Source organism: Petaurus breviceps, unplaced genomic scaffold (assembly GCF_028583685.1).
Source record: "Petaurus breviceps papuanus isolate PSGF00001 unplaced genomic scaffold, PetGlider_PUasm1.0 140, whole genome shotgun sequence".
NCBI classification, from domain to species: domain Eukaryota; kingdom Metazoa; phylum Chordata; class Mammalia; order Diprotodontia; family Petauridae; genus Petaurus; species Petaurus breviceps.
This window is the reverse complement of record NW_027185698.1, coordinates 26,998,146-27,018,194: the sequence shown is the minus strand read 5'-3', so window position 1 is coordinate 27,018,194 and position 20,049 is coordinate 26,998,146. Positions and strand designations below refer to the sequence as shown.

Genomic DNA, 20,049 nt, shown 5'->3' with positions numbered 1-20,049 from the left:
TCATACCCTCTCCTGCCTCCATGGATTCACAAAGGCTTTTCTGCCATGTCTGAAACAGATTCCTTCCTTATCTCCCATTTACTGAAGTCCTTCTCTTCCTTCAACGCCCAAGCTGGTCAGACATGACTTTCTCTATAACGTTTTCTCAGATCTTCCCAACTGCAAGTGATTTCTCCCTCTTCAGATTTTCAGAAAACACTTTCTCTGGGTGTCTGTGTTGATCTTATCTCAATCTGTTTTGTTACAATTATTTAAGTACATATCTTATTCCCTTTATTAGGTTATAAATTCCTTGTGGTCCCAATGCCTGGTATAATTCCGTACATTAAGAAGAAGCTTAGTAAATGTGTTATAATGGGTTATCTCAGGCTTTAAAGTTTGAAGCAACATGCTCCAGTCAACTTCCTCATTTTATAGAACTGAAGCTCAGAAAGGTTAAATTAGTTACTTGAGGCCACACAAATAGTAAGTAACAAAGTCAAGATTCAGAACCAGAGCTTTTGACATCCAAGTCCTGATTTCTTTCCATTCTACCTTGTGTGATGAGCTATATAACTAATTCACTCAAATGTGTTGTGTTGAATAAGAGAAAATTGAATGATGTCAAAAACTATGTGTTGGGGACTGGAGGGGAGGAGACAGAGAGGAAGCAAGCATGAAAATACTCCAAAGCATTCCTTTGGACAACAGAGTAGCTGAACTTATGGTTTTACCTTATAAATGCATTGTCAGTAAACATCTCTCCTTTTTCCATAGCCTTTTCCTAGCTTTCCGCAAAATCTCCTGGCTACATGACTCCCCCCCAAAAAAACATTTCTGTTGCAGATATTTTCTTTCTTTGGAAACATGATCAAGGCAAGAGAATGCAATAGAAACTAACTAGAGAAACTACTACAGTGTCCATTATAGCCCCCATATTCTTCTTCTACTCAACCCCTGACCCTCAAGACACTTTTCCTTGGGTATCCAGGACTCTGGAAGCCAACAGCCATCCATATAGTCCCCTTGATTGGATACAGGGTTGGTTATGTCCAAAGTAATATTCACCAAAGCCCTCTCTTGCCTACACTTTGGGGAAATCCAGGTCCTTAGTTTGTTTATAATCCTGAAAGTTATTTGTAGAATAGATACATATTTTTCATTTTATGTTGTTTCTTTTCTATGCATGCCATTCTGCTTTATTTGGGGCATTAAGTTCTGATGGCTCAGGGTATGTGCTCTCGTACTTTGTTTTTAACATTTAGCTATTTATCTGCTTCTATGTTTGGTACTCCCAATCAACATGCCATAGTTCGCTGCATAGAATACCTCATAAGCGGGTCACTCTCCAGGATCAGAGCACTGACTTAGGAAAGTGCATTAGCAGATCATACCCCATGCTCCCAGCCCCACGATAACTTACAGAAGAAGTTCAAGTTCATGCCCACTTCCTTAAGAACAACCTGCCTATGCCCAGTGATAATAGAGCATGGATCTGCAAATAGCCAGAGCTGATAACTACTCAACTTCCTTAAAAGAGCTTATCTATCAGTGGGACCTATGATAGGTACCTTAGTTATCACTTGATGTGGGCTGCCTGAGGGAGCATGAAGTCCAGCCAGGCACTGAAGAAATAATGTCCCCAAGTAGCACCAGCTCACACAGACAAGCCCCAGGGTCAGTTTTAACATTTTTTTTCATCAGTGGCTAAAGCAAGCCCATCTCTCAAAGCTGGTCAGTGTTGAACTCTTTCTTCTCTTACTTCCAATACCACATGTAAACAAAACTATCAGTTAAAACACAGCAGGATCAGATGTTCCTTACATGGGAACAGGAATCAATGAAGTCTACAAAGCTTTGCCAGCCCTTTGTGGCCAAATGAGGAGCGGCTTCCTCAAGGAAAACTATTCCAGTGCCTCTTCATGACATGATTCTAAGTTCTCAAAACTTGTTCCCTCTCCTACTAATCTAGAAAGTACAGGCTAGCTAATGGAATGTGTACATCTCATCAAGGAGCAGCCTGGAGGAGATTTTCAATCATGAAGCTGGCCACCAAGCAAAGAGGAATATTTTGGCCATAATAACTCACAAAAGCTGGAGTAGTTGTGATCTGAATATTGTGAGTGGATTACCCACACAGATTTTTTTTCCCTAAAACCCTGATTTTTTTAAGTATTAAAGAAAAGGGTAATCTTAGAAAAAGTTTCCATGTTCTGTGACTCATCAGTTTTCTACCCTATTAAGTTTCTCTTCTTTCCCTTAAGTCAGGGGTTCTTAACCTGGAGTCTATGACCTTGTTTGCTTGTTTTATAAAATATTTTAATAATTATTTCAGCATAATTGTTTTCCTTTGCAATCCTATGTATTTTATTTTATGTATTTAAAAATATTCTGAGAAGGGGTGCATAGGCTTCACTAGACTGCCAAAAGTGTCCTGCCTTAAATAGAATTACCTTCCCTTACATGATTTTTGAAAAACTAATTGTCTTCCTCAAGTGAACTAAGTAGGCAGAAGAGGGCCTCCATGCTAAGGACAGAAATATATAGAGGAACTGAATTACCCTGGAGGCCAGATAGAGACTAGTGAGAGCTATCACCCATTACAACTCTGGGTGAGAACCTACCTTAGAGATCAAATAAAGAAAACATCAGGTAGGCGTGGGCCTGGGGCTCTATCCACATGAGCATTGATCAGCATTCTGATCCTTCACAGAAAGGCCATCTTGGGTCCTTCCATGGGACTCTAGCCATTGCCCATGTGAGATCAAGGCTCTTCAGAATTCACTTTGTCCTTTGACCTTTTAGCTCACTCTCCACAATTCCACCTATAGAATGAGATTTACTTAAAAGTGGTGAATGTATATTTTTAAACTTCTATATTAGAATTTAATTCTTTGATTCATATTATTCTTCCTCTTTTTTGACACATTGTTTTCATTCATTCATTATTTACCGAATGCCTATTATGTTCAATATATTGTGAGAAGAAAAATATATAAATGCTGCTGTTCCAAAAGTTACAGCCTAGTAGAGGAGATAACATGGGTATAAAGATAAACCAAATACAAAGTAAAATGTAATTAGGCACCATATAAGTGATACAGCCATTGTTTCCCAAATTTGGTATTCTGCAGAGTAGAAAGAGATTCCTTAGCTAAGGAAATTTTGCTGCTGGAGCTATTTTCTTTATAGAAATATTAAATAGCATACATATCAGAAATACTTATTTCCTGCATCATTTCTTCAAGTTTGAAAATAGACTTAATTTTCTCTACTTTGCTCTAGAATTACCTGTCTCCTAATTTTTTGTTGTTGTTGTTGAAAGCATTCCTTGTCTTCAGATCCCCTGGTCGTGGATTTATGTATTATGCAACTGTTTCAAGCCCCAAAATAGCCAAATAAATTTTGGAAATGTTCACAGACGACAAGCACTTTAGGAGTCCAGAGGGGGCAAAGATTGTTTCTAATGGAGGAGATTGAAGAAGGCTTTGTTGAAGAGATGAAGTCCAATGGGATTTGGATGCTAGAGGAAGAACAGGATGTGGATATGTGGAGGAATATGGGGAAGATTTCTTGCTAGAGAAAGTGAAATAAGCACAATTTCAGGGAAAAGAATTTTTGTTAATTAATGGACTGATCTCGTAGGAACTGAGAGTACATGTAGTAGAATAGTATAGGAGGAGGCCAAAAAGACCAGAATTGAAGTGTTCTTCCTTAGGCAGTTAGCAGTTAAAATAAATTTACTGACAGTCCCTACTGAAGTGTCTCTCCCATCACAGTAAATTTTGCAGATCAATCCCAATCTCCTAAAATGGCCAGGGGGTCTTTGAGAGGCCCTTAAAGTGCTTTGAGGCACTTTATTGGTGGAGGTCTCACAGTCTTTCAGATTTTTACTTTCTAAAATGTCTTTTAAGACCTGGTAACTCTGATCAATACAATGATCCACCACACCTCCATAGGACCCATGATATAAAATTCTATCCACGTCCAAATAAAGAACTAATGGTCTCAGAGTACAGATTGGCACATATTTTATTCCTTTATTTTTCTAACTCCTTTTTTCAGAATATGGCTAATGTGGAAATATGTTTTGCATGATTGTGTATGTATAAAATAGGTGTCATATTTCCTGCCTTCTCAAAGGAAAGGGGGAAGAGAGTGGGAGAGAATGTGAAACTGAAAATTAAATTAAATTAACAAAATGTCTTTGTCATCCCATTCTGTGGTCATTAGTATTCTGGGTGTAAGCCTCTTCAAGTTGGCAGAACAAAAGCGACCACTGAAGCCTAGAAGAAAAGGAAGGAAAAAGGTTCCAGCACAAAATCTATCAGATGGAGACATTAAGCTCTTGGTGAACATCCTTAGAGCCTATGACATTCCAGTACGAAAACCCATATCCAGGTAAGAAAGAGACACCACCTCATCCAAGGTGAGGGGAGGATGAGATCTGAAAGCTCATTTGGTCCAATCTGTATCTGAAAAAAGCATCCCCTTCTATGGCCTACTGAACAAGGGAACGTCCCACCCCCATCTGAGCACATGAGGAGTGGAGGCCCATGACTTACCAAGGAAGTCTAGTCTGCTTTTGAATAGCCCTAAGAATTATTCTTTGTACCAGGGAAGTTTTTCCTTGGGTCAAATTGTGCTTCTTTGTAATGTCTACCCATTTCTCCTACTTCTGCTTTCCAAGGTCAAACAGAACCAGTCTGATCCCTCCTCTACCTTAATAACTAACACGGGCTATTAGTGTTCTTTATCTTCCCCTTAATGGGCAGTTTCAATTAAATCCTTATTGCATTTGTTTAAAATACTTATTTATTTGATTGGGTATCTATGCTGTTTTATGTACTTACTCCCTTAATATGCTGAAGCAAAAGTTGTTCTGCAAACACTGATAACTCATCACTCATGTTACTTCCATGGTGTTTCAAGGTTTATAAGCCTCTTTTAAATGTTTATATAGATCTGAGAAAGGGGAAGTACATGTATTATGCCCATTTTATGTATGTATAAACTGAGGTTCAGAGCAAATAAGTAACATAACAAGTAAGCAAATGAGTGGGGATAAGAGCCCAGGTCTCTTTCCTCTAGGTCCAAGGCCCTTTTTATTATCACATATGGCCATATTAAAAGAGACCTCCCCACTTTCGGTCTGATTCTGTGCTTCATCTATTTTGTGGAAAGTGAGTTGTGATTCAGGGGGTTCCCTCATCTGGTTGAAAGGAAATGCCTTAGCATCAAGAAATAACTTACTCCCTTTTGGGGAACGAGGCCAAGAAATTCAGAAACTTGTGTGCCCTGGTACTCCTGTCTTCCTCGCTCCAGTGGTCATTCACACTTCTGGCCCTTTCTGTCTTTGCTAGTCTTAATTCTCTGTCCCTCCTCCTCCCTTTTATTTCCTCTTATGTCTCCTGCCTGGCCTGCCCTTATAAAAAGCAGCAGGCAGTAAGACATGGTACTAGGAAGCAGAAGACCTGAGTTTGAGTTCTGGCTCTTACCATTAATTGGCTATGTGGCTTTGGTCAAGTCACAGTTTCTCTGAGCTTCTGTTTACTCATCTGTGAAAAAAAAATGGGAGTTGGTAAGACTTGCGCTCTCTACCTCACTCCACTGTTGTGAGGTCCACATCGGACCCAGCAAAAACCACGTCAAGGCAAGCTATTCTTGATGAATGCAAATGGTCCCTTGTTGATGTCTTTCCTGGTGTTTTGTTGTCACAAAGCCAAATGCTCCCAGGAATAGTAGACCTGCTGCCTATACATATTCACAGTACCCCAAGAATTAATACTGTTACATGATTTAATCTTATTATTAACACCCTAAAAGGATCATAACAGTGAAAAGTTGTGTTCTCAGAAAATATGTACATGGTTAATTCTATTTATTAAAACCTCAGGACAATTTTTTTTAAAGTCAATCCACTATGCCTCAAATAAATACAGTCATACCTCAGAGATATTGTGAGTTCAGTTCTAGACCACAATAAAGCAATTATCACAATAAAGCAAGTAACATGAAGTTTTTTGGTTTCCCAGTACATATATAAAAGTTGTTTACACTATACTGTAGTCTATTAAGGGTGCAACAGTATTATGTCTAAAAAAATGTATATACTTTGATTAAAGAATATTTTATTAGGGGAAGTTATGTGGTATAGTGGATAGAGCACCAACCCTGGAGTCAGGAGGACCTGAGTTCAAATACAGTCTGAGACACTTGACACTTAACTAGCTGTGTGACCCTAAGCAAGTTACTTAACCCCAATTGCCTTGCAAAACAAAACAAAACAAAAAATACCTTATTCCAAAAAAAATGCTACCCTTCATATGAGCCTTCAGCAAGTCATAATCTTTTTCTGTTGGAGGGTCTTGCCTCAGTGTTGATGGCTGCTGACTAGTGGTGGTTCCTGAAGGTTGGGGTGACAGTAGCAATTTCTTAATGTGAGACAACAATGAAATTATCTTTATGATTGACTCTTCCTTTCATTTGAATATATAGAGGCCATCACAGGGTTATTAACTGGTCTAATTTTTATATTGCTGTGTCTCAGGGAATAGGGAGAGAAGAGAGAAGAACGGCTGGCAGGTGGATCAATCAGAGCATACAACACTTATCAATTAAGTTCTCCATCTTATATGGGCATCTATGTATATGTGAAACCCCAAAACAATTACAATAGTAACATCAGAAATCACTCATCACCATAATATATATAGTGATAATGAAAAAAAATTGAAATATTGTGAGAATTACCAAATCATGACAGACACACAATATGACCACATGCTATTGGAAAAAATGGGGCCAATAGACTTGCTTCATAGAGTTGCCACAAACCTTCAATTTGTAAAAAAAAAACAAAACAAAACCTCAATATCTGCAAAGTTCAATAAAATGAGGCATGCCTATAGAAAGAAGTATAAAAAGATCTATGCTTACATACATTTAAGTATGACTACAATATTCTCATGGATCTGTAATCCCATCAGAGGTGGTATTCGATACTTGCCAGGTCAACTCATTCTTTTTTCTCTCCACCTTCCATTGCTTTCTTATTTGCTGGGGTGAATAAATATACTAGATGGCAAAGAAAAGGCACAGTCAAATGAGATAATTTATGTAAAACATTAGACTCATCTGTTTTTTCTCCACAGTACCTGACCACAGAGTAAACACAATGATTATGAACTGACATATTCAGTAGAGTTCAGACTTTTGACTGAATAAATCAATAGCCTACCATTGTTCCACTGGAGTTAATGTTTGGTAAACTGTTACACAGGTGCACAAAATGGTCATTTTTGGTGATTTCATAAAAGCCTTGGCATATAAACTCCTTGACAGGTTCACCAAAGTTATCTTTGGAGATGACATGTGCAGTTAGGATGATATCATCTGGGCTTGGGTTCCTTCCACTGGATTTCTATGCTTGAAGAGCTTTTTATTCCACATAATTTGGAGGCTATGCATATTCAGTATGTCATCATCTATTAAAAACATTCTTAAATATTAAAAAGTTGGTATTCTGCCCAGCAATTCAGATTTCCATCTGTCTGTCTTTGCCTGCACACCCTGTATGTTACTCTTCACATTCTTCCATTAACGTTGCCACAGGGAGTCTACGCAGCATGCCTGGGGCTTTGTTCATGTTCTTTTAACACTGCATAGACACCAGTGGGACACACAGGCTGTTATCCCTTTCTCTTGCTATGTGACTCACCAATCTTTATTTTCCTCTAGTACATTTATTTGATGAATTCCTTTATACCCCTTTGCTGGTACAATTCCTTATTTATAACATGCTCCAGTCTGCTTATGCCCACCTTTACCTCTCCCTTGTCCTTTGGGTGATTCTCAACTTCATTTCTTCCTTAAGTGCCATGAAGATTAATTAAATCCTTGGCCTCACGTCACCTGGAACTTTTATGACTTTTCTCTCCTAGCAAACTCCAGCAGCCATCTCGATCTTCAAGGCCTTTCAGTGAAACACTTGTGACTTCCCCATCAATGCAAAGTCCAGCCCATATTTTGGACAATGTGCTCAATCAGGTAACAAAATCCAAACTGTCAAGCTCATTTTTTCTCACTTTATTGCAGAATTAAATCGGAGAGGCAGCACGTCTTAATTTCATATTTTCTTTTGCCCCATGCTTTTGCCTGAGGCAAAACCTTTGGTTTGGTTGTTATACATTTGTTTTGTTTTGTTTTGTTTTCCTAATTTGCTCTGATTTTTAAGGTTTTAGTTCGGCCTTTCGTAGAAGTTTCTTTTCAAAGAACCGTTTGCCACACTACTACAGCTGAAGGTCCGAATCCTAGCTGGAATGAGGAACTTGAACTTCCATTTAGGTAAGGGCAAACCGTAGATTTTTTTTCTTTCTCTACAGATGCATAAAATGTTTTGAGGGACTTTGAGATCATTGAACCAACCCCCTCATTTTACAAAAGAAGAAACTGTGATCTAGAAAATCAAAACACTGCCCAAGAGTCAGGCAAGTAGCTAGTACCAAAGCAAAAATAAGAAACAAGGTCTCTTGATGGGTCAATCCACCACAGAACTTCAGGTCCATTGTGAAGAAAGGGGAAATATCCATGTTATGAAAAGTCTGAGTCAATGGGTACATGTTAAGTTCACGTATTTAGGTTGATGAAGTCCAAAACTGAATTATTCTCTTGTCCTCCAGCCCAGTCCTTTTCCCCACTTCCAAATTTTCCTATGCCGAATGAGCATACCGCCATCCTTCCAGACACTTTGGCATCATTCTTGACTACTCAGTCTCCCTCATTCTATCTATCCAGTCAGTTGCCAAATTTTATAGCTCCTATTCCCACAATATCTCTCAAATCTATCTCCTTCTCACTACTCACAGGGCCACCCCACTAGTTCAGGCCCTCATTAACCCTCACCTAAGCTGTTGCAATAACTTCCTGAATAATCTCCCTGCCTCAAGTTGCCAAATTCCAATGATCCCCATCTGCCTTTAGGATAAAATACAAGTGCCTCTATTTAGTTGTTAAGGCCCTTTGTATTAACCTCAACTTCTACCTTTCCAACTTTTTACACATTACTCCTCTTACACACTCTTAAGGTTGCAGCCAAACTGTCTCCTTTACTGTTCAGCATAGGTGATATCCCATCTCCTACCTTCATGTTTTTGTACTGGCTGCCTCCATGCTTGGAGTAAATGAATTCCTACCTCCTCTCTGTCTCATAGGAATACGTTTCCTTGAAAATTTGCCCAAATGCCACCTTCTACATGAAGTCTTTCCTGATTCTATCTTGCTGCTCTTGCCCTTTCCCCTCCAAAAAAAATCACTTTATACAATTTATTATCTGATGGGATAATAATTACAAAGCCCTTGCCACAAATACCCAGCACAGAGTAAGCACTATAGAAATGTCAGCTATTATGATTACTATTACTTATTTTATATATACTTATTCACATACTTGTTGGCTCTTCCAATAAAATATAAGCTCCTGGATGGCAGAGATTGCTTCATAGTGGTCTTTGTATCCTCAATGACTAGCACATACTAGGCACTTAATGAATAACTGTGGATTAATTTTGTTATCTTGCACCTAGAATGTGACATAAAAATTGTCCAAGCAGTCACTGATATATACTACTGCCAATCATACTGATTAACACACAACCAATTTATCATATGCTCAGAGCACAGGACCGTGATACACAAAAATCAGTGGGCCCCAAATAATATTTTTGACAACCTTTTAAATAGGTTTAATTACAAGGCAGCCTAGGTATAACAGGAATTTTACAGAGGGTATAATGGGAAGCTAAAGGTTTACAAATCAAAGAACATAAATGGTCTATATCAGGTTAAAACAGGAAGCTAGCCATTAAACACTGAAGTTTATAGCTGATATCTCAAGCTGGAATTTTCCAAACAAGAGAAACGAATCAGATGGCACCAGGGCTATACTTAATATTTCAGACTAAGTAAACAGAGATAATAAAGTTGAGTCAGAAATTCTCTTAGCCCTAACCAGTTAATCATCTGTGCTAAAGTTTGGTGTCTCAATGAAATTCTGCATGCTCCGCCTAGTGATGTGACAAGCTGTCTTAAGGAAATGCTAGTCATAAAGCCAATTCAGAAAAATTCTCTTACCACAAATGAAAAAACCTGACTTCAAGACCTGGTGTCCACATATGAGTTGCATGACCATAGGTAGATGACAGCCTCTCAAAGCCTCAGATTCTGTATCTGTAAGGTGAACAAAATCATATCTGTTTTGCACAATTATGAAGAAAATGTTCTGTGTATAATTTCTAGAGTAAGGGAGGTTGAATAGAGGAGTGATCTGATCAGTTTGAGGAGTTTTCTCAAAAAATTTGACAAGTTTATAGGGTATATACCTTTGTCTAGGATCAGAAAACTACTTTCCCATGATGAATACAGTTGTATCCACTGGTGCCTTGGTAAGAGGACAGGGACTGGCATTTGATTAGGGTCCAGGAACTTGGGCTACCCTCAAGCTGATTGGCTGACTGAAACTCAGGAGGATGGGATTTTTCTGAAGTGAGCTGATAAACCTGCTCAAACTTTTTACTTTCCCCTCTGCCTTTTAACCTCTTCTCTTTAGTCTTTCTTCCTCCCCTGAAGATCAACTCTGCCACCACCATATGCCTTTACACTCATTTACTCATTTTTATAATAATCTGATTGTATTTTGCTTTGATAGAGCTCCTAATAGTGATTATAGCACAACCAGTATGCAATCAGTGAAGGATGATATATTCATTAACATTTTTGATGAAGTCCTCTACGATATCTTGGAGGTAAGCTCATGGTTTTGAGGAAGATGTCCGTACTATTGCTTACACTTTCTAGTAGTTGTAGGTATACTGCTTACCCTGACTCTAACAATGGGTGAATTGGATAAGTTGAGTGAGTTCCATCAAAGTGAATTGGGTCAATTCTGTCAAAAACTGTGAAAAAGTGGAGACCCTGGTGCTAACTCAACCTATTCTGGTTTGAGGATCAGAGAGAAAGGGGTTGTCAAATTTCTGGTCCCTTCCCTTCCTGCCCACAGATTGCAGTCAAGGCATTCCTTTGCTGTCAAGGGTCCAAGTCCAAAACTAGAGTCATTTTGCTGAATGGGGCAGGGGTGGGAAACTGCATGACACAGAAGCATTGTTAAAACCAAGAATTGAAACAGCATCCAAGAAGATTCTAATGAGTGGCAAGGTTAAGACTTCAAGCTAAATGTAGATTGATAACAGGCAGGAAACAAAATATTAGCGTAGACAAAAAGTGATCTGAATTTGCCAGAGTGGGTCTTTAGGTCTCGTGTGTGTGTCTGTGTGTGTGTGTCTGTGTGTATGTAATGCCAAGTCATGTTAAAGATGCCCTTCATAGGGGTGGCTAGGTGGCTCAGTGAGTAAGAGCACCAGCCGCAGTGTTGGGATGATGTGGGGATTGAATATGGGCTCAGATACTTAGCACCCACCCTGGCCATGTAACCTTGAGCAAGTTACTTAACCCCAATTGCTTAAAAAAAAATAGATGCCCTTCAGTTTTTTTCTTAATTCCTTTAAGCCGGAATATCCCTACCAGTACCAGTCTCATTTTCCCCCATGAGTCTGTGGTAAAATCAAGCCAGTTTTCCATGTTCTTGTTGGGAAGTGTTCAACCTGGTGTTTACGGGACTATTACTTCTAGACTCTACACAATGGCATGTTAATGAATTACCTAGGATTTGGCAAAAACACAAGCAAACTCTATAAATATTTATTCTGAAAGAATAGGCTAGCCAGATAATTTTTATTAGTTCTTCCAATAATTATTTGATTCTTCAGTATAAGAGGCCATTCTGATAAAAATGAAATGTTTTCAAGATTAAGAGTTAAGAAGCAAACCCTTTTAATTTCAGTCATGTTTAAAAAATCTTTTTTTAAAATATCTAAGCTCATTTACTGCCTTAGTAAATAAAATTTAATGCATACAACTGAATTTCCCTTTGATGATAAAAGATCATTCAAAGTTTTAAGGTCATAGAATATTACTAAATTCTGCCAGTTCTGCTTATCAAATATCTCCTAAATCTACCACCTCCTCCCTATTCCTACTGCCACCATCCAAATAGAAGCCTTCATTGCCATCCAATTGAACTGAACTATTGCAATAGCCACACATGTACAGACTCAGAACTGGAAGGGAACTTATAGGTCATCTAGGCCAGTGGTGTCAAATTCAAATAGAAACAGTGACGTGGATACAGAGGTGCACTAAGGTTAAAAATAATATTAAGGGCTGTTTCTTCAGTTCCTTTGGGGGCTTTCCTGAGTTTGAAGGTGCCATAAAACCTCTTCTTTTATCTTGGACTACCATAAACTTCTCCCTTATTCTGGACCATTTGGAATAACATAAAATTTCCCCTTATCCAGGACCATAACCATCCTGGGTCATAAAATTTCCCTTGACTCCCTTATCCTTTGTCATCCATCTTCTTCATCCTGTCCCTAAATCTCCAACCCCTACTGGAAACCCTAAAATTACATCATCATCCTATAGGCTATGTAACTTTCTGGCTATATAAGTCTGGTCCTTTTCCTATATCAATGCCTTTGTTTAGCTCCTTGCTAAGTCTCAGGTCCACATGCTTTCTTGTCAATAAAGCTCCCTTTGGCTAAAGAGAAGGTCTGATTGAATTCTTTCAAAACTGAACCAGCTCTCCCAGCTCTGACCCTTGACAACAGTACCCACTGAACTATATATAAGAATCCCAAAGCTACAATATTGACTTAGAAATTTACATATTAATATTATCTATATTCTATGATACTTTTGATTATTTTGTTAAATATTTCCCAATGGCATTTTAATCTGGTTTGAAATGCAGAGAAGTGCTGAAGGCCAAATGTAGCCCATAGGCAGTTGTTTGATACCTCTGATGAAGTTCATGTTCAATCATTTTCAGTCATGTCCTATTCTTCATGGCCCCATTTGGGATTTTCTTAGCAAAGATACTGGAGTGGTTTGCCATTTCCTTCTCCAGTTCATTTTAAAGATGAGGAAACTGAGGCAGTTAAGTGACTTGTCTAGGAACACACAGCTAGTGTGTGTCTGAAGTTGGATTTGAACTTGGGTCCTCAGGACTCCAGGACCCTTGCTCTATCCACTGGGTCACCTAGCTGCCTGGATCCAATTCAACCCCCTCATTTTACAGATGAGGGAATGTAATATAATGCCAAGCAAAGGCAACTTCCCAGGTTCAAAATACCAGCATAGGTGCTCTCTATTTTATCCAGTGACAAACCAAGAACAGAGAAGATTAAAACATGACATCATTCAAAATACAGCATTTACTAAGTGTGATTAAATAATCTCCAAGTACTACCCCACCCCAGGACCTTCCAATCATTCAATCAATTACAAAGTCTCTGTTCTAAATACTTCTCCACCCCTAGACTATACCTTAATTAAGTCCACCACAAAGCCCCTCTTCTTAAATGGAGATTAGTTACCAAACATAAGGTCAAAAGTTCCCCACCCCTGGATCACAATTGAATCTACCCCAGAGTTACATCAAGTTTAAACACAGCACTTAATACCCAAATGGAGGTCTTTTCTTCATCTTGACACGAGGCAAGTTCTCAGCAATCTTAGTTCCTGGGGAGACAAGGCTTAGCAAAGCCACAAGATACATTGCCAGTCCCTTCATGAATTTATCCTCTGTCTGTAGAACAGTCCTAGAACCCCTGAACACATTAGCAAAGCCCTCTCCCAGGATTTCTGTAAACATACAACAAGAAAATCCTTCTTCAGGGCTTCTGAACCAACAGAAAGGCTCCCAGACCCCTGCAACAACAGCACTGTCCTTCACCAGTGGACAGTATTCATTCTGTCTGCAGGACAGTCTCCAGACCCCTGCAACAACAGCACTGTCCCTCACCAGTGGACAGTATTCACTTTCTGTCTGCAGGACAGTCTCAGGGTTTCTTAGCGAACAGCCAGGTTCCAGGACTTCTTCAACAAAAGGACTGTCTTTCACCAGTGGACAAATCTGGCAAAACAACATCAAAACAGACAGACAAAGTACCAGCAAAACAGCCATGTCTCCTCAGTCCTTGGCAGCTCAGGGGGCAGGTCTCAAAAGTCCAGGGCAATTCAAAGCGGACACCAGCAATTCTCTTAGTCTCTCTCTCTCCACGAGGTGCTGCTTCCAAAAAGATCTTCCGCCTCTCTCTTGTCTCTCCAAATCTACCTCACCAGCTCCTCCCAGTTCAGGACTTTCTTTTCACATCAACAAGCCCATCCCACAGGTGGGATTAACAAACTCTGGGTTTTAACACAATCAATTTGAAAACCAAGCCAATACAGGGGAATCTTTAATTGCCATTACTATCACAGGGAACTGAAGCCCAGAGAGACTGAAATGCAGAGACACAATTTGAACTAAGATCCTCTGGTTTCAAACCCAGCCTTCTTTCCACTGTGTCATATTGATTCTCCACAAGTCTTCCTTTATCCATGCTCTCTCTCCTCTAAACCTACAAGGATAACTGCTTCAGAAAAGGGATTCTTTCCCATTTCTTAGATGTGAGTCAACATTTGAAATTGCCTAAGTCTCACTAAGACAAAACCTGTCTCTTCTTATTTCTTTTATCCCCCAAAGCACCTAGTACAACATAGAAGCCATTCCAACACTTATCAAATAATCGACTTTATCACTGGTTATTCATTTACTCTTAGCAATTTTTATACCTTCTCTAGGATGATCGTGAAAGAGGAAGCGGCATCCACACTCGAATTGAGAGACATTGGCTGGGATCTGTTCGAATTCCATTTAGTACTTTATATTTTCAGGGCAGGGTAAGCATTTGAAATTTATCACCGAAATGGTCTCACTACAAAATCACAACAAATGTGTAAACAGTCTTTCTAATTGGGTCACCTGTAGTAATACAGAATGTATGTGGGCAGTTTTAGAATTCATTAGAGTGAATTAGTCCATCAACTTCTACCTTTTAAAGGAGAGCACTTTGGGGATAATTGTTCTAGGCACTAAAATAATATGAGTAAATACTCTAAAAATCCCAAATTATAATGCAAATAGAAGGCGGTATTATTGTAGTCATTACTCTGCGCTTGTCTTTGTTCACATGAATGACTTATAATATACATGTTTTCCTTAAATCCCCAGTGCTTAGCACAAAGTAGGTGCTTAATAAACATCTATTGACTAACTTATATTTTAGTAATTGGCTACTGAAACAAGCTCTCTTTCTCTTCCATTATCTCTTCTCCCATCTATATTTTTCCCTTAAAATTAAATACTAGCAGGAATAAGAAAGTACATTGGATTGAAAACTTGGCCAGAGTAGTAAAAGTGAAAGAATTATGTAAGTTCTCTGAAGAAATAACATTTAACAGAAAATTATGGTATTCATTCAACAACACTTAACAGAAAATTATAATATTCATTAAATAATATTTACTAAGTGCTTACTATGAGTAGAATATTGCTAAATTCTGGGGAAGATACAAAGTTGAGACAAGATATTTCACTGTCCCCAAAGACCTTATTGTCTAAAAGAGAGATAAGATAGAGATGCATTCATTAGACGGTATAAAAATGAAATGTTTCCTATTAGAGAAGATCATTACTGGGGTAGGATCAGGGAAGGGAGAAGCATTTGAGTTTTGCTTTAAAGGATAGGTAGGAATTTAACGGGTATAAAGGGGGAAAGAACAAAGTACGTTTGGGAGCAATGACAATCAAAGATCAGTTTCCATCAATATTCACAATCAAGAAAGTAGGGGGGAAAAACCAATAGAGATACATATAGAGACACATACATTTCCGAGGGAGTTGGAGGATTTACTTAAGAGGATTTGTTGAGTTAAATCTTTAGTTGCTTTAGAATTTCTCTCCTGAAATAGCTTTAATCCATTTAGTGCCCTTGATAGCCTGAGGCTACATCCATGGCAACAGTAGACCAGAGTTGTAGGGTTGTAGCTAATCTTTACCAGCCAACAAAGGAGCTGGCAGTTTAACCCAATAATGTTGCCTTGAAGCAACATTACCAAAGGGGAGTAGATAGAGAACAACTTTGTGGTGTTTTGTTGTGGTCAATTCATGCCTCAGGCAGGTGGCTAGTCTAGAAATGATCTTTAAAATTTCTTCCAACTCTGATTCTATGAAAAACTAGCTGTATGATCTGGGATAATTCATTTCCCCCTAGTGTGTCCCAGCTTTCTTATCTGTAAAATCAAGAGGGCTGGACTAAAGCATCTCTGAGGTCAAAATTCTATGATTCCATGTTTTAGAAGTCAAATATCAAATCTGATTACATGCATTGTCAGGATGAACATTTATCCATCTCAGTCCAAACAATCATTCTCATTAGGCAGAACTGACAATGGATATCTGTTAATGAAATGAAGTGTTTATCTAGGTGAACATTAAACTCCCCAAGAGTAATTTCTTCACTTGGGTTCTTTTTGCATTGATGTACAAATGATTGCTACAAATATTCATTGATAAGGTACTACTGCCAATCATACTTATCAACAACTGAAGACATTTAATAACCAGTTTATTATATTCTCAGAGCACATGATACACAAAAACCAACTGGCCATGAGTAGCATTTCCAAAAATCTTATATAGTCTTTACTTATATTAGCATGAAAGACAAAAGTTGGAAGTTTACAGAAGGTAAAGAATTACACCTCAAAGAATCCATAGTAGGAGGGGAAGATCTACATCAGGAAAAATAATAACTGAATCAGCAAATACTAACAGTTTTTAGTTGGCATTTGCAGAAAGAGCAGGAACTAACCAGATAGCAACAGGTGTAAATTTAGATGTCTCAGGTAAAAGGGCAACTATACTAAAATTCTCTTATGACACTTTCCTTTTACAAATTAAAAATCTCAAGCCCCTTAACATGTTTTTGCTCTAGGTTTTAGAGCAAAATACCTTTATAATCTAGGAAAAACATATCTTTAAGCAGAGAAGAGATCAATTTAACCTAAAGGGCAATTGTCACTTTCTAAAAGTTTATCTTATCTCATTAGCCTTTCAGATATGGAAGCCAATCAGTCAATAAGAATAAATCTTGAAAGTGGGTACATTTCACATTTGTGTATTTCAGTTCCCAGAACAAACCTGTTTGTTGGTACTATCTGAATATTGTTCATAAAAGCTACAATCATAAAAGACCCTAGCCAAATCCATAGATTCATCATTCTAGAGTTAGAAAGGGCCTATAATGCCATTAGGTCCAATTCTCTCATTTTATAGATGAGAAAAGTGAGAACTAGGGAGACTTCAGTGACTTACACAAGTTTACTTAGGCAGACGTATCAGTGGGACGATCAGAACCCAGATCCTCTGACTTCCAGAGCTAGAAAGGAAAGTAGATATTATTTAGGGCAGTTCATAGATGAGAAACCAAGACAAAGGAGAAATGGCCTGCCCCTTGTCACACTGATGAAATACTATATTAGACCTTTTTTGTGCCTCAGAAAACAGATTTTACGAGATAGCTTGTGTTTGTTGATTGTTACTTTTGTACTCTCCATGAAGAGATTTATTGAATTTTATTTTTTTCTCAAAGATTGATGGTACCTTTAAAATAGATATTCCCCCGGTTCTCCTGGGCTACAGTAAAGAGAGAAACATAATTAATGAAAGAGGCTTTGATTCTGTCAGAAGTCTGAGTGACGGCACCTACATCACCTTCTTTATGACTATTGAACCTCACCTTGTATCTGGAGAGTCAGTTCGAGAAAAGGTAAGTGGTTTCCAACTTCCCCTGTGCATGCCAACAGATTGTGTTATTTTATACATATAAGACTCTCTAACAGAAATGTTTATTTGAGCATATCTTTTTCTGGCTTGTACCCAATGACTTTATACTTTTAGTGTTGAATTTAGTTTGAACTGAATTGCAAAAATAGATCAAAAAAGGAAATGGGTTGTGAAATACATTTCTTTCTCTAGACTCATATGTTTGATAATATCAGTAACCTATCATAACACCAAGATGTCCTTAAGAGGTCACTCCCAGTGCCTTCAGGCAGGAACAGCCAAATAAAAGTGTAGGTTTAGGTTTTCTTATCTTTTTTTTTTTGCTTGTTTGTTCATTTTTAGACACCTCCAAAAAAAGTGATTTCATTGACTTTATTGTTAGCTTTGGAACTTAATCATCTCCACTGTGTGGGGAATCTCTTCCTGGATGTTTCAGTTTAAGATTGTTTCTTTTTATCTTACCTTCAGTGAAGATGGAAAACCACTTATCACTGCCTTTCTATGAACATACCCCAGCTCAAATATATTGTTATATTCACTTTTTGTACTTTACTGGATAGATTCAGATTCACACGGAAGTACAATCTTATAATTCTTAGTCTGAATTCATAAAACAACATAAAAGATTAATTCATAAAACAACATAAAAGATTAATTTTATTCCTATTTGCCAAATTTTAAGATAATTTATATAGTAGATATGCTTTTCATTGAAGAAAAGTATTGTTCACCAGGAAGTACTTTGAGTCATATCTATTTCAAAATATTCTTAAAAGAGAAAATAGAAAATAAGTGAATATATTTTTCTATATCTGTAAACTAGAAATAATAATATCCAAGACAAGGAACTAAGTATAACTCCATAAACATTTGCTCTAAGGAAAAGTTTGATTATTTTTCCTATATTTATTTAAACAATTCAAGGCCTCGTGATTTCATCAGTGTGGGGTCTTCCTCACTGACATAGGTCACAACCTCCCCATGACTCAGGAGACAGTCAATTCAATCAATCAATAATCATTTATTAATCTCTTACTATATGCCAGGCACTGTGCTAAGCACTGAGGATACAAAGAAAGGCTAAATACACAGTCCCTATTCTCAAGGAATTCACATGTTAATGGCAGAGAAAACATATAAACAATCATTTATATACAAGATATATACAGGATAAATTAGAGGTAATCTCAGAGGGAAGGTACTAGCTGTAGGGGGTGAGGTAGAGAGAGAGGAACTGAGAAAAGCCTCTTGCATATAGTAGTCTTTGATCTGAGTCGTAAAAGAAGTCAAGAGGGAACCTCCTCCAAGAGGACAGCAAGCATCCCAGGCATAGAGGAAAGCCAATGAAAAGGTAGGGAAATGGAGCACTGTGTTCCAGGAAGAACAAGGAGGCCAAGGTGGCTATATCATAGAGTACATGGAGGGAAGGAAGGCGTTAGAAGACTGGAAAAATAGAAAGGGACCAGGTTGTGAAGGTCTTTTTAAATGACAGGGGATTTTATAGTTAATCCTTTAAGTAATAAGCCATAGGAATTTATTTATTAGGTGTTGAAATGGCCAAAAAAATTCATCACCTGCTGACCAATTTTCTCAGGATGAGCCTCTCCAATTTACTAGACATTTAGTCTATTGTAAGGTCTATATTCAAAGTTTTTCCAGCTTAGTAGGACCTGCCTGGGCTAGTATGTCACTGGCCATTAAGAATCCTGGGTCACTTCCATGTCACAATGAAACATTTGAGCAGGACTTTCTGAAAAATTTTTCTAATATGTGCTTTAGCCCAGTGGTGTCAAGCTCAAATAGAACCAGAACTCTGAAGTAGTGTACTGACAGAAAACCACAAATTAACATTATCTGTATTGTATTCTTTTATTTAAAGATTTCCCAATTAGTTCAGCCAGTCCAAAAGTTTGACACCTCTGCTTTAAAATGAAAGACAGACTGATAGATGATAAAGATAGAGCAAGAAAAAAAGACAGGAATGATAGAAATAGACAATATAGATACATAGGTAGACTGACAGATACATAGATAACAAAAAATTTATTAGCTGTTTACTATGCGCCAAGAACGGTGAAGCACTGGGGATACAAGTATAAGCAAACAAGACATCTTCTAACTCTCAAGGAACTTACATTCTAACAGAAGAAGACAACCCATAATGGGAAGTTCGAAAGCTTGAAGGGGATGGGTGGAGAGGGCAGGAGAATACCCAGATTAGGACAAGATTGCTGGTCAAGAGATAGAAAAGTCTAGTAAGACATGGAGCTTGAAGTAAAGTGGTA

The 20,049-nt window shown here is 38.0% G+C and overlaps 1 protein-coding gene across 1 annotated transcript in view; it reads left to right on the top strand.

The window, feature by feature from the left end:
• The window catches only part of CC2D2A (coiled-coil and C2 domain containing 2A), a 342,921-nt gene that overhangs the window by 297,679 nt on the left and 25,193 nt on the right, over nucleotides 1–20,049 (top strand). Inside the window, exons 26-31 of the mRNA XM_069074941.1 lie at nucleotides 4,213–4,380; nucleotides 7,923–8,028; nucleotides 8,216–8,325; nucleotides 10,685–10,781; nucleotides 14,719–14,817; nucleotides 17,571–17,747. Coding sequence (XP_068931042.1) covers nucleotides 4,213–4,380; nucleotides 7,923–8,028; nucleotides 8,216–8,325; nucleotides 10,685–10,781; nucleotides 14,719–14,817; nucleotides 17,571–17,747 — 757 coding nt within the window. The remainder of the gene's footprint in view (nucleotides 1–4,212; nucleotides 4,381–7,922; nucleotides 8,029–8,215; nucleotides 8,326–10,684; nucleotides 10,782–14,718; nucleotides 14,818–17,570; nucleotides 17,748–20,049) is intronic.